Source organism: Zosterops lateralis (assembly GCF_965231275.1).
Source record: "Zosterops lateralis genome assembly, chromosome: 2".
Classification (NCBI taxonomy): domain Eukaryota; kingdom Metazoa; phylum Chordata; class Aves; order Passeriformes; family Zosteropidae; genus Zosterops; species Zosterops lateralis.
Window position 1 is genome coordinate 30,520,327 of NC_139763.1, and position 15,652 is coordinate 30,535,978.

At 39.6% G+C, this 15,652-nt stretch overlaps 1 protein-coding gene and 1 long non-coding RNA gene across 4 annotated transcripts in view; one reads left to right on the forward strand and one right to left on the reverse strand.

The window, feature by feature from the left end:
• Positions 1-12,495, forward strand: LOC310923520. Its single transcript, XR_014592612.1, has 4 exons — positions 1-76; positions 227-419; positions 11,107-11,199; positions 12,385-12,495. It is a non-coding gene; the product is annotated as an uncharacterized lncRNA (long non-coding RNA).
• The window catches only part of LOC310923496 (interleukin-1 receptor type 1-like), an 18,565-nt gene continuing 14,110 nt past the window's right edge, over positions 11,198-15,652 (reverse strand). For all 3 annotated transcript variants that reach the window (XM_083884636.1, XM_083884637.1, XM_083884635.1), the window contains 4 exons: positions 14,605-14,750; positions 13,689-13,832; positions 12,441-12,605; positions 11,198-11,735 (listed from right to left, as the gene is read on the reverse strand). In XM_083884636.1, coding sequence (XP_083740762.1) covers positions 11,359-11,735; positions 12,441-12,605; positions 13,689-13,832; positions 14,605-14,750 — 832 coding nt within the window. In that variant the 3' untranslated portion in view covers positions 11,198-11,358. The remainder of the gene's footprint in view (positions 11,736-12,440; positions 12,606-13,688; positions 13,833-14,604; positions 14,751-15,652) is intronic.

Consider the following 15,652-nt stretch of genomic DNA (forward strand, 5'->3'; position numbering starts at 1 on the left):
CCCCGCCTGCAAACCCGGCTGGCCCCGGACGGCGGCGGGGCCCGGGCCAACCCCGGCCCTTCCCTCCCCGGCTCAGGTAAACGGTGCTGGTTACACGCAAGCTCCGAAAAACCAAGAGTTTGAGCATCCACCCTCGCTGCTGCGGGCTGGCCTCAGCCTCCGCCCCAGGAAATCCTCCAAGTGAAGATTGCGAGATGTGAGGTGACTAACTTTTGTTTGTTTTCAGAACACGAACAGCTGCAAACCTTCCTTGAAGAGACTGTGTCACTGGAAGAGCCCTTCAAGACTCCGTGTCGGCTCTTGGCAGGAGCATCTCGGGGACATCAGCCGATTAATTTGGTTATTCAGTAGGCTGTTTTGGCTGCTTGGTCTGACTTGCTCAGACTGTCACTGAGATATTTGGAAGCTTGAACTTACAGGTTAGTCTCATTTAGTCCCTAAGTTTTTATCTACAAAGTTAACAGCTACTAAGTAGTCCTGATATTTTGCAGAGATTACTTAACTAACTTGTGGCTGTTCTGGGAACAGTATGTTCTCTAGGTTCGGGTGGTTCTTAGTTCTCTGTTTCACACCACTGCTACAGCCAAAGTTTTTCAAAGCTGAAGTTCCTCAAAGTATTTTGTTAAATACCAAATGGAATGTGGGCAATTTTAATGCTGCACTGCCACTTACTTGTTGATTAACTACTCAACTAGATATTAAGGCAGAAGGAAGGTCTTTCTTTTCTTCCTCACAAAGCAGTCAGCAATCATGGACTACAGAACTATCAAGGTAGATGTTCTCATTATTGTTAAAAATGCATCATAACATTTGCTAAGCAAATTACAAGTATTCTGCAAAAACTGTGAGGAATAATCCAGACATGTCCTGTGCCTTCCACCCCTTTTCATCCTGCTTCTGAGACTTTTTTTATTGCATATTCTTGCATTATTATTATATGTACCATGGAAATGTGTTCAAACATCCTGCCCACTAGCTGCAGATAAATTAAGATTAAAGATTATGCCCTGCTGTGCCTGCCTAAACTGTCTTGCATCAGTACAAGGTATGTAGTGCTAGCTGGAGGCACATTGCAACACTTCCAGACCCAAAGCTATTGGGAGGTAAACAGAAAATTAATTCATTCCAGACTTGGCAAACACAGCAGGATTTTTGTAGTCAGCTTGTCTCTCTTTGGTCACCACTTCTATCCATATTTGATTTTGGAAATGTTTCTCATTAACTCCTTATATTAGGTCACACAATGCAAGATTATGCAAGATTTTTAGTTTCTGTACTATTTTGCACCATCAAAAATCATCTTGACTGGAATCTGATTCATTCTTATTGCTCTAGAAGCACTGATTTTTAAAGAAATAATAACTTCATAAGAATTCTTTTTGAGATACACATGCTAGGGGTTCTGCTGTCTGCAGCTGTGATGGGGCTTTTTCCTCTATGGTCATTGTTATACTACTAATAGTGAAAATACATTTCTGGTAAAAAGTTGCCTATGTAAAACACTTTGTTTAAATACTACCAAAATGAACACGTAAAATCAGAACTATTCAATCATTTAACTATTCATTGAATGTGGAGCAGAATTCAGAAAAAAAAAAGTGTAGTAAAGCTGAAATGGCTGTATTTCATGAAATAGCAAAAATACACAGACCATGGCAGCCATAAGACAAAAACTGCAGGGAAGAACAGAGGAGTGGGTTGTCTGAGGAATGTCCATTGACATTAGTCTGCATGAACATTTGGTCTGGTCACCAGAGACACTTCAAAGCCGACCAAGAATCAGCAGATCAACCAATGAAGTTGATGCTAAGCAAAATGTTACCCAAACATCCTCCAGATCAGATCTATGCAGAAGAACTTACTTTTTCTTTTTTTTTTTTTTTAATCTATGCAAACATTCAGATGTATTTTGCCTCATGAAGCTCTAAGATAGAATAAGCAGTCATGATTAGCATAAGGAGGGTCTATCCATTCACCAGTGCCGTCTTTGAAAATGGATTGCAGCAGAGAGATGACCATGGTATACCTTTCTGCAGCTGAGGAGAAGTTCAGATAAGGCTACTTCATTGCAAATTAAGAGACTGGATTTGAGGATAACATTTGGTTGTTGTCCAAACATTTCTCCAAAGTGTGTATGTTAAATAAGGTATCACTGAGAAGTCCTTTTTCCATCAGGTGGTGGCATCTGCTTTCTTTATTTGATAAACATTATATAGCCAATGAAGGAAGCACAGTGCCTGTCATAAAAAATTCATTCCTTTTGAGTTAGAAGAAAATCAGAGTGAGAGCATTCTCTCAGAGAGGATGGGATGGGATGGGAGTTGCCTGAAATGTCATCCAGTAGTAGTTTTGTTCCAGCTTTCCAGATCACTTGTCTTTCTCAATTTACAATATTGACAACTTTCCCTTTTCAATATATCATCTCCTTGGGGCGTGTGGCTACATTAGCTTTTTTGTTTGGATCAAGAGAGTACTTGTGCCACAAAACAATCTTGGAGCCCATCAAACAGATTCCTTTCAGATGAGGCAGAACTTGAAGATAAACTCCAACTAGCTGGGCAACCTATCAACAGTGCCTGACAGCAGTTAGTCTGAAATTATGTCTTTTCAAACATGCCTTGTGTCGTCTCCAGATCCTTCACACCAACTGACTTGAACTGCAAAAATCAGGGCAATACTTGCCCTGATTGTTTTAGGACAAGTGCCAATGACAAGCAAACTTAGTTGTCAGGGTTTTTTAAGGCAATTAAAGAATCCAGTAATCTCATGCTTTACCTCACATGGTAAATCATCCCTTCTACATGAGAAGAGACTATAGTCATACCATGTCTCTAAGACAACCACAAGTATCTTTAGGGCAAAACTGTGGTTTATAGCAACCATCATATTTTTTGAGGTTTGGCTGCCTTATGTATTCATCGTATATCTTTCTCATCTGAAACTGAGCAGGGCAAATCAAAACTTAACAGGGGTTTAAGGCACTTTATGTAATTTTTTTACACCATTTCTACTTTAAGCTTTGTTGCATAAGATGAAGACATTAAGATTAATGAAGATGAAGACATTAAGATTATCGTTGTATGTATAAATCTTTTAAAGCTACAAGAATAAAAAATATCGAGAAATATAATTGCAGGTAATTATTAGATACAGTTAAAGCTGCATAAAACATGTATGTAATACATGACGTGAGAACAGAAAAATCTTCTATTGAGGAAGAAATATTCAATAACACTATAATCTGCAGGGTATGCAAAAATTTTGATTTAGAGAGGCTAAGCTGGGGCAGGAAAATTGGAAATATAAAATATGACAGTAATGTTGCAGTGTTTGGTTGCATCACACACATTAGTCTGTTGTTTTGTTTCAATATCCTTATTGCCTTCATTGTGGTAACCAGTTGTCATGGTGAACAGAGAAAGTTGGGCTCCATTGCAAAGCCAGAGTTGCAGGGCTGACTGGGAAGCCACCTAGCAAAAGATGGAAGCAGATGCTTAAAAAGGGAGAAGCCAAGGTGTGGCAGTAATTACTGGCATGGAGGGAACTTGCCAGGGAATTAGCCATGGCCTTCATATCAATGTTTTCATTAGTTCTAGCAGTGTGGCTCCTCATTTTCTTGCTTTCAAGTGTTTGAACCTTTGCAGCACCATTCTCACTCTGCTTCATGTCAACAATGTGTATTCTTAGAATTTATCTGTTTTGCATAGTTGTTCTCTGAGAGGAGAACGTGACTGGTGGTCATAGTGACCAATGGAGTCAGGAGGTTGTAACCTCCTTGGGCCAATCCTGGCCCTTTGTAAAAAGTGTATGTAAGTTATTGAAGTCAGATAATAAGGAGCCTTCCATGTTTGACCCTGCTGCTGCCTGTTGTCCTTTGTGAGGGTCCACACCCATGCCGCAACATGTTGCCCCTCAAAGTGCAGGGGTAACATAGTAGTACAAAAAAGTGGAAGTTTTCTTATGTAATTTACTAATGGCACAATAGTTAGAAAAGAAGTATGTGACCCTGCAGCTTGGCTCATACTGATTTTTACCCATTTACTCCTCCTGCACTTGGAAGTTACAGCACTATTTTATTTTCTTTAATTTTAAACACAAAAAAACCTATTTGCCATCCAGAATCACACACTAAGGAGAATTGTGGTCAAGATTCCTATGATTCACCATTATATTATATATTTTAACTAAAAAAAAAAAAAAAAAAAAAATGCTGCCCTTAAATCAGGTGAACTGTTTCTAGTAGAGTTAGAGAAGTACCAAAGACAGCTGCAATGCACTGATGCAAGTATTCATTATAGAATCCAGTGAGAAAGGTGCTCAGAATCCATAGGATACTGATTGGGATAATTGGGGTTATTAGAGATAATCTGAGAAGGTAAAAGGAGATAGCTCAGATAATCTTACGTCTCTTCCAATGCTGGGAACCCAGAGCTGTGCAGCCTCAGCCAGACCTCTCATCAGCACATGGCACATAATGCAAATCCCATATGTGGGGACGTCTGGCAGCACTGAAGCCTTTAGGGTGTCCTTAGAAGTAGAAAACTCTATTCATCATCTTTACTGTCACGAAAAAGGATGGTACATGAAAACAAGCTGTTTCACTTCAAGTGAAGCCAAGACATCAGGTGAAACCATTGCCAGGTGCCAAGTGTGAGCTGCCTGAAGCTCCCCCACACAGGTGAGCTGGCTCCACTTGTACCTGCAGCACGGGGTACATCCAGCACAGCTCAGGCCTGCACCCACTTGCATCAGTTCTCACATGAATCAGTAATTTCTGCATGCCCACACATGCCTGACAACACTCTTCAGGGTGCTGGCCCACCTTCAGATGAAATGTTGTGCTCTTTCCTGTTAATGTGTTTACAAATTCCAAGAGACTTCACTGAACTATGGGTATACTAGGGGAAATACATTTCAGGGAAGTGTTAAGTTAATTTGGCTTGTCTAGGTTAAACTGAAGACAGATTACAACTTCTGCCTATAAACAATACATCCAGGATATACAAATGAACAACCCCTTTGTTGGGACAAAGCATGGTAACTCACAGAGAGAACAACATAACTGAATACCTGAGATAGGAATAAGCTAGCCAAAGGGCAGAGGCAGCCCCTTCCTATTCTGTGTTTCCCAAGCTCAGGCCCTCTAAGTGCTATATAGACACATTACATAGGTATCTACAGCCAAATGTTTGGTCACAGACAAGGGAAAAAAATGTGTTTATAATCAAATACATGTGATACTCACTATCATAAAATTGTACCTAGGAGGTTTGAGATAAAATCCACTAAAAACTGGAAAGCAGCATTTGGGTTTACAGTTTAGACAGTAAAAAGATTACATGGAAATTGCAAAAAAAAAAAAAAATCTGCATGAGGTTGTCTCCCATGGGGGTGCATTTTTGGTATTATCAGTTTGATGTTTGTTTCATAAGTTAATGTTGCATTGTAAATTGGTTTGTTCTACATACCCCCTGTATTTTTCCCTACTTGGTTTTACCCTGTTTCAGTTACCTGTCCATCACATGTTATATAACCCCCTGGTCCTGTCCATCACTTGGGGGCCCCTCCCTGCGTCTGGAAGATTCTAGGAGAGGCATCGAGTGATTAGACAGGTCCAGGCTGCCCCCCACCTTTTACTATATGTCTATTAGGTTGTGAGCCACACCCCTGTTCCATCCTATTGGTCCATGTCTGAACCCTCCTCTGTGTTCCACCCCCCCTTTAAAGTTTGCTGCCTTGGAGTAAGTCTTGTCTCTCCTGAGGCAGACACCCTGAGGTGGGGCCAGGAGCTCCAATAAACTCGCTGCTGTTTAACCTCTCCAGAGTCCCCTCTTTTTTCCTTCCTTCCTTCGTCTCGCTCACGCTCCTGACCAGCCATGTCCCACATAGCATTGCAGTGATGCCGGGGCTGGCCGAGCTTTGCAGAACAGGTACCGCCACAGTCTCCTGCAAGTCTTCACAATTACTTTGTTAAAATGTTTTTTGCAGCCCTAGGATTGCATACTGCACTTTATCTGTGCAATTGCATAAGAGTAGCTGTTTTCTGCAGGCAGATGATGGTGCAAGGAGTCCTACAACCAACTGACCACAAGAAGTTTGACCTAAATGAGAAACGGGAAAGAAAGACACAATGCAAGTATTGCATCAATCACTACAACTTTCAAGAAAATGCAAAACAGAGAAAGCAGAGTAGGTGGCCCGGGACTGCCCTCTAAGGACTCACAATCAGTCAGAGCAAGATCCCCTCTCAATCTAAGAGACACTTTGTCTTTAGGCAGATTAAATTTCTAAATGCAGTAACAATTATTAAAACACAGACAATACAAACAACTTAATTCAAAATCTATAACACTCCTTCAGGAATGCAGAAAGTAATTTTTCTGGTAACAATAGCAATCCTTTTCATATGAAAACATCTCTGAAAACCTTTTTATTTTTCCACTTTGCATCTCATAGCTAACTGCTGGTTTTGCCCACAATGTGCTGAGAAGCCTGCTACAAGCCCTGCAGAGCTGGAGCAGTCCATAAAGACAATGTCTGTGGGAAAGTTACTGGGGCTCAGTGATGCTCTTCGGATGCGCTGAGCCACCTTCATGTCTAGAGCGATTCTAGCCAAGAGAACTACCACTTTTATCACCTACATTGTGTGTTTATAGGACAAAAAATTAAGGTGTCCTTTCTAAATGCAATTTAGAAAGTGAAGAAGGGCAGAGAAAATAACCTAGCATATTTAAATGCATTAAAGAACCAAGAAATACAAGAGCTTGATTTTAAAAATCGTTCTTATTTAAACTTAAGCAACACCTTTACTTTTTTACAGTAGGATGAATTTGCTATTTAAGTAGAAGCTTAAAAGAAAATGCATATTGTTTCAATTTAATCACAATGCATTTAGATGATTAAAATATTTTAGTTACACTGTTTATAAAAAAAATCATATGACTATTCATTTCCCCTTTTGTCTAAACATGGTAAAATAAATCCCATAATTAAAAAGTAGGTAGTCAGTCAGATTAATGTCTTACACCCTGTATCAGTGAATGGGCAATGCATTCTTTCTCATCCCTGAAACACTACTGATAAGGACACACTATAGTCAGGCTTGTCAGTCATAATAAAAATATTATGATAATAAAAACCATCAGTATTTCTAAATGCTAAGAGAGTGAGAGATTTTGTTACAGTTTGTCACGTAATGAAGACAAAATCACTGAGTAAGCATTTTGGTGTGTCACATTTATATTATTTCATCCTTATTTCCTAAATACTATTTCATCATTAACTTCAAATGAAATCAGTGCACAAGGTTAGGGAAATGCATTGCATTTAAAATCAAATTCCCTGCTGTCTGTTGTACTAACACAAAACAAGCAATCTTCTAAAAAGAAATAATTACCATTGCCTCCCTCCTCCCCTCCCTCTCACACCTTCATTTTTCTGGTTTCGCTACATTTTTTTTTTCTATCATGTAAAAAACCTCAGACAAAAGGAAAAATAAAAGATGAGGTATAAGTTGGGACAAACGACTCATATCTGCTGAAAATCTGAATCCTGCAGTGAAACCATTCTGCAGAACAGGCATGTGCAGAAGGAGCATAGCACTCCCCTCTTCACTGCCCCATACCTGCACACTGGAGCCACTGTGCAATCAGCATGAACCTGTGTGAGACTTATGCTGGTGGGAGGCAAGGACAAGTCAGCCAGGTTACTCAGACTCACAGAATCACAGCGATGGTTTTGGTTGCAAAGGCATTGTGAAGATTGTCTAGTTTTCACCCCCTGCCACGGGTAGGGATACCTTCAACTACACCAGGTTGCTCAAAGTTCCATCTAACCTGGTGTTGAACACCTCCAGGGATGGAGCACCCAAAGCTTCCCCAGGAAATCTATTCCAGTTTCTCAGCAGCCTCAGAGTAAAAAATTATTTCCTGATATCTGATCTAAACCTACACTCTTTCACTTTGAAGCCATTTCTCCTTGTCCTGTTCACTATGTGCTCTTGGAAAGTCTTGCCCCATCTTTTGTGTAAGTTCTTTTCAGGCCCTGGAAGGCCACAATTTGGTCACCCCAAAGCTTTCTCTTTTCCAGGCTGAACAATCCCAGCTCTCTCAGCCTTTCCTTTCAGAAGTGCTTCATCTCTCTGATCAACTTGGTGGCCTCATCTGGACTTACTCCAGGTCAGTGTTGGAGACCCCAGAGCTGGATGCACCACTCCAGGTCAGGCCTCACCAGAGCAGAGGGGAAGAATCCCCCACCTTGCTGGTCATGCTGCTTTTGATGCAGCCCATGATACAATTAGTTTCTGGGCTACACCAACCCCTACAGCACAATGCTCTGGCTTTCCTTGAGCAGATGAGAGAGTAAGCACTTGCCCCAGGGGCTGAGCAGGGAAGGCTGCCTCTCCATTACTGCTGCTCAGTATGGCACTGCTGAGGACCATGCTGGTCCCAGAGAACAACGCAGCAGCCTTGGGGCTGCTCTAGCTTCACCTTGCTGCAAGGAGAATACCAGACAGAGCAGAGCCAAGCCCATAGCCTCTGCTTGCCCAGGCAGGGTGAGATGATTTGTGCTAGTGTAGTACCACAGCCAGACTGACTGGCAGCAGCCTGAATGAAGATCTGTTACAGCAGTCTTGTTAAAGCCACTGAGTCACCACTGCTGCTTGCTATTGTCCATTCTCAGCATGCTATAGTGGAGAAATGAGGGCAAAAGAAACAGAAGTGCTGTATGAAAAAATATGTAGTGCCTTTATTAAATTTTAAAATGGACTCTTCCTCAAAGTGCCTTTACGTAACACACATGAAAACTTTAGTGTCATTTGTATAAATACATCAAAAGGAACAAATATTTTTTTAAAAACACTATTTTGGCTCAGTAAAATAATCTTCCATTCCTAAAGTTAGGCATAACAAGTAGCAGTTCTCCTTTCAATCTGTTCCAGTCAGCAGTAGTAATTAGGAGGATTGAGGTCACTGGAATTCTGTTGGCTGGCCTGCATATCATGAGCTGTCAAGGTGAAAGTACAAGGTCAGTGTTACGCCCAAGTTCTCAGAATACAAATACCATAATGCCACTGTCTGGCCTTCAGATTTGATACAGGGATCTTCTTAGAGAATTTTGTGACCAAACCATACAGTTTCTGTCCTATTTGATTCTTCTATCAGTATGAACCGTAACAATTAGTTTTGTTCAGATGGTTTTCAGTTACTTCAGATGGATCTCAAGGCTCTTTTACCCTACAGCAGACTGCCACTAAACAACACCATATTTAAAGGCAGACTGTGTGAACAGCTAAGTAAATACGGCACTTCATGACTAGGACTGATCCTCCTCCCTTGACACTTCTCTTGTGACTAAAACACAGAATGAGAAAAGACTATGAGCATCTGCATAGGTCTGTACATACATGACATTCATCAATAAAACACTTCAGTGTGATAACAGTTTGAATTAGCCTGACATTTCAAATGCACTTTTTCCCCTTCCTCTTGAAATGAAGACATTCTTATTTCATTCTGGCCAAACACACACATAATTCACAAAGCTCAGAAGGCACAGCCTCTCAAAAGCACTGTTTCAAGTTTCCAGCACACACTGAGGAAACCAAAGTACTTTAGGTGGGAGAAGAACCTACTTCCACTGTTACTGTCACTTATCAGCCAGAACAGTTTTGTTTGATTGAGTATGGAGACACAAGCAAACTGCTTGAGCCATAAAAGAAGAAAAGCCAACACTTTTGCAAATAAGTAGATGAATTCTGAAGGTTGCAGAACTTTTTTGTTTCCCAGACAAACAATTGGAGATATCAGGAAGAAAATTTCTGCCTAATACTGTCTTAGCAACAATCTTCAAGCAGAGCTTGGAAAGCGACGGAGTTGGACACAAAAACAAGTTGCTTGCTTCAAGATAAAGGAGCTGCAAGAGAAAATATAGGTTGCAGTTTGAATGGGAGGAGAGCAAAAGGTGCTGCAAGAAAGAAGCTGATAGGACACAGAAATTCAGAGTTGTAAGCAGCAGTAACAGTCAATTCCTGAGGCTTCCCTATACAACAAGATCTCACAACCTAAAAGCATTACTTTCAAGGACAGACTGAAATTACATGGGCAATTTGGCTCTCATCTCCTGTTTGTATAAAATTGATCGCTATAAACATAGCATTAAAGAGGTCTGATGCATTTTTTTTAATCAATCAAATCAATTCCCTGCCCCAAAAAAAGAATTGATCATTGCAATTGCAAACTACATCACTGCCTACAAGTCAAACGTAACTTTAGAGTTAACACTTGAGGCATACAAAACACTATTAAAAATAAATTAAAATGAAAGAGAAAGGAATCAACATTCTGCACAACTTCCTTTCCCTTTCATTTGGAAAGCCATGACTGCAGCCTCCAGCACACAGTCATCTCAGATTGCTTACATACCAGAGCAGAGGGAAAGAAAAGCAAGCAGCTGCAGGGGGTAACACGGGGCATCTCTCTCGCTCTCCCTCTTTGCCCCTTGACATGGTCCTTAAGGTAAGGTGGATGAAGTCAATCATCTGGTACCCTCCATGACAGACTCTGTGTCATTAGCCAATTATTCCACTTGGGTAAATAAATATATTAAGCTGTTTAAGTTGAAAAAAAAAGTTCTCTGGAGATTAATTTTTTTGACTCAATAAAGATTAAAAGGTATTTTTACAACATCTGCATGTGAAAAGTGACTAAAAATGGCATTGATCTTTCAAATGTAAAAAAATCAGGGAAGAGTATTTAAGCTTGGTCAGGTTCAACAGCACTTTTGAAGGGCTGGGATTGTCTCTTACCTTTTCTCCTGGGCGATAACACTCTGATGCAGTAACACACAGGGATTTATCTTTCCGCAAACTGAACAAGGCATAACAAACTTGTAACAAAGAAAAGGTTTCATTGAAAGGTTTCATTTCATTAAAAAAAAAAAAAAGAAACAAACATTTACTGGCACCAGCCATGCACGTTACGTAGTATTGAACCATAATTAGTGTAATTCCCTTCATACAAAACTTTAGTTGCAGCAAAAAATATCAAATTTTCTTCATTAGTTTCTCATTTTTGACGGGTTTTTGTCCTTTCATTTTTAATACAGGGAAATTTCAAAGAATCATTCTTGGGAAAGTACTTGTGTACCTCCTACATGTGCTACTGATGATATTTCAAGGTGTTCTGTTGATCCAGCCAAGTAAGTAAAGAAGATTCACATCTGTAGATGAAGCTGTAGTACCTTCACTCCAGTAAATCTGGATGAGATTGCACAGAACAGATACATGTGACCTTCAGTCAGTCCATCACCAACTGTGTGAACGGAATCAGTCGTTAAGTCTCATTTCTCGTTTGTTATTTAAGGCAAATTCAAGTCTTTTGGTAACAAATGCAATCCTGATAAAGAGCCGCTTTTTCTGGATGGCATTTGATAGCGTACTTTCTTCCAGAATCTGGTACTTGCTGAGTGGGACCTTTCTGAGAAGTCCCCTTTCCATCGGATAGCCCCATGCTTTTGCTTAATATATCTGATGGATTCTGGCATGGTTGCATAATCTTGTATTTTTTCAAGTTCAATGAGAATTACTTTAATGCCATCTTGGATGAGAGCACTATGCATGGCTAGCTGCTTTTCAGACTCGTCTTCCAGAACGCTGTAACAGGAGGGCTCCGGTACTAAAACAATTATCACTCTCCTACTTTGACGGATTTTTTCATCAGCAACGCTGATCACAGCTGTAGAGAAAAAGGTTGTGCAAAATTATGGTTGTACATTTCTATTTGCTGTTACCAATATTCTGCAGCTGGTTCATTAACTATTTGATATTTAAGCCAACACAATTTACATCAAAATAGGGAGAGGATATGAGCACGCAAGCAGTTACACCTAAGGTTAGCCAACCACAGAGATCTGGCCAATGCAACACCATCTGATTCTGTCTATATCCTTGTTTTGCAGAAACAGAGAAGAGCTGCCAACTGTCTACTACTTACCTTGCTAATGCCATTTTATTACCATCATAATACAAATGCAAAAAAAACCAAATTTGAGAACCACAGGACCTTTTTACCTTATACAGTCTGTTCTCATATGCTCAAGTGGTTTTGTTACATGTAAATGGAAGACAAAAAAAAGATTCCCCAATCAATGGTATTCCAGTCAGTTAAGTTGCAAACAGTGAAATATGGTAAATACCACACAAAAAAAAACCCATTCTCAGGCTAAACCCTGAGAACAGACCATTTTTTCAAGCTGGAAATATTAGGCAGCACTTTAGATTCTACTTCTCAGACCACTACCAAAATCCTTCAACTGTAAAAAAAAAAAAAAGTTCATTCAATTATGAGAGATATTTAGAGTACCATCTGACTGCCTGTTTCTCAGTTGTATTTGCAGGTCAACGAGAAAACTCGAGTCAAATTTGTCCTCAGCTAACTTACCTTCTCCTGGTAAATCATCTCTCCCAAGTATGAAGAGGTTATATCCACACTGTCTTTCTAAGACCTCTGGCAGTATCTTCAGAGCAAAAATATCTGATGAATACAAGCAGCTTTCTCTGTTCTTTGGATACAGAACATAAGCATCATAGATCTTCTCATCTGAAACTAAGGAGTGAGCAATAGAACTTCCATAAAAATGAGTTCTAAAGATACAAGAGCAAGCAAGGAAACAAACAAAATCTCTAAACTCGGGGGAGGGGGGGGGGGGGGTGTCCCTTTACTTGAATAATTGTTTTAGGTCCTAATCCTGCTATATTAGCTAAGCATGTATGATTATACAAAGCCTGAAATATTTGTAGGATCAGGCCTTCTAGAATTCAGGACGCTGAAGCTGAATAGGCAAAAGAGACCTGCAAAATTAAGTTGTAACTTTCTCTTTTGAACACTAAATAAAATATATCATCACTGAATTATTTGAAAAACAGTGGACCTAGTGGTACAACTGATACTTAAACTTCCAGTTGCCATATAATTCATAGTTGGTGCTGCAACCTGGAGTTTCAAACCACGGCAACCACTTAGACATGACAACAAATACAAAGTAAGTGTAAATTTTGTGATCCAAATAGTTTTAAGTATTTTGGATCAAACTTTTCAGAAAGACATAATTTAAAAGACTTCCAAGAAAACCTAAGAGAATATCAATACCTCTAGAAGATACATGGTTAGAGAAACAGAAAAAATCTCCTCACAGATGTTTGGATATTACCCATACTTCAGCATACTCTCATACACAACACCCCTATCAACATTTTTTTGGAATGCTAGGAAAGCAAAATTTCCAGAAAGTAAAATAATCACAAGTGCCTTTAAATAGAAAAAAAAAAGAAAGTTATATTTTTCCTGTTTCATCTATGGAAAATAAAAAACACGTAACAATTCCAATGTGTTACTGCTTTCTGTAAAAACAGTAATTAAAATTAATCTGCAAAACTGCTATCAGAATAGTATTCAAACCACTGGGGTGGGTCTTCAGGAAAAGCAATGATAGTTCTGGATTCCTGAAAAGTTGCTGATTTTTTCCCGTAGATGCTTTTGTCATCTGAACTAATTCTAAACATCCTAAAAACAATATTATCTTTTCAAAAACCCCAAGGAAGACCAATCATGATCCATGAGAGTAACTCACTGCTTTGCAAGTAAAGGTGGAAGCTCAAAACAACACTCAGCACTGTTAGATAAACATACCTTTTTTCCTCAGGAAAGGATGGCAGGAGTCCCGATAACACAGCACAATATCAATTTTGAAGATCTTGTAGATAAAGAGAGTAAAAAATACTAAAAATACCAAGGAAACTCCTCCTCCAATTAAGTATCCCTGAATGTTTCGAGCTGCAGCAGCACAGAACAAGAAAGAAAAGAAAAACAAATAAAGTACAACTATAAACTAGAACCAAGGAAAAACAAGGATTGTTCAAAATTGTTTAATCATTAAAATATTTTTGCTTTAAAAGGAGTGAAAGAACAGAAAAAACTTTAATATATGCTTTCTGCCATTACTGTTATCTGATTTACCTTTCAGAGAAAAAATACCTCAGTATGATAAATGAGGCTCCTCTTCAGCTGAAACACCAAAATAAAATACTGACATATAAGCCAGCACGGCAGTAGAGTGAGAATTCTTGTACAAAATTCTATCAGTCAGAAAGCAAGGAAGTCAAAGGTGGGGAGGTGATTTCCTGACCTGCTAATCTCCCCAGACCAACTAGCTTTCCGTTGTCTCTGCCCCTTCAATGACCTACTCATTTACTGTCCTTTAAACAAACACCCTCCACAAACTACATTTTTTAGTCAATGCAAGAAAGAATTTCTGAGGTTAAATCCTACCCTGATAATCTTTATGAAGAAATTATAGTCATGCAACAAGTTAGAGGTCATATCCACTTTCAGTCCTAAAATACTGAATGAGAGAAGACAAAGCAAATCAAAAACACTTTTTTCCTTTCATTTTGCTAAGAATGTGACAAAAAATTCACAAAGAAAGGTACTGAGATGCACTGCCCATTTTGCATAAAAGTACATCACACAGCTTTAAGTAGGGCAGTGTCAAACTAACTGAGAAGTAAGCCAATGATCACCACTTTATGAAGAAGAGATCTCTTACCTGGGTATTCCAATTTGATGTAGGCTGTAAATTGTTGAGAACCATATATGAAGTGGCAGAAGAATTTATAAGCATAGTCCTTTACTTTCACTTTTGAAATGTTAAATTTTGTTCCAGATACAGCAAGTCCGTGAGGCAACCCTTCTCTGTCATTAAAAAAAGGTAAAAGGGAAACATCTGTACATATCTGAATATGACAGAGATTCATCTATCCACAAATACAAAAACTTTTTTTTTTTAAATCTCTATAAACCAAAGAAGTTAGTGAAGCACAGTAAATATACCCCTGTAATTAACAATTTCATGAACTAAAAACATACTGGGTTTAGTTGTTTTAGGGTTTTGGGGGGCTGGATTTGTTGGGATTTTTCCCCCAAGTTGGACAGAGTGCACCACTAGCAGTTTTGCAGTGACACAAAACTCAAAGGGATGTCTGATACAACAGCCAGCATCCAGAGGAACCTTGCAAGGATGGACAAATGAAAAAAAACCACCTCAAGAAGTTTAAAGAAAAATGCAAATCCTGCATATTTGGAGGAATAACCAGATGCCAGGCATCCTGGACTGAATTAGGAAATACACTGCCAGCAGGTTAAGGGAAATGATCCTTCACCTCTGTTCACACTGGTGAGATTACACCTGGAGGAGCAGTGGGGCCAGTTTTGGGCTGCCTAGTACAAGAGATGGATGGATGGATTTGCTGGAGCAAGTTGTGTGCAGTGATGTGACAGGTAAGGAATTGGAGCATCCATCATACACAAGAGCAGGGACTGCTCAGCCTGGAGAAGGCTCAGGGGCAGGGGATGGATCTCATCAATGTGTTTAAATGCCCGATGGGAGGAAGGCGTGGAGAAGAGGGAGCCAGGCTGTTTCAGTAGTGCCCACTGACTGGACAAGAGGCTATGAACACAAATGACTTTCCCTTCTGAAATTCCACCTAAACACTTTTTTACTTCAGGGTAGTCAAACATCTGAACCTAAATGTCCTGCAACAAGAGTTTCTGCCTTGTGTTCTTGAGGATTAGCAGCTGTGTCTGTACTAAAAAAA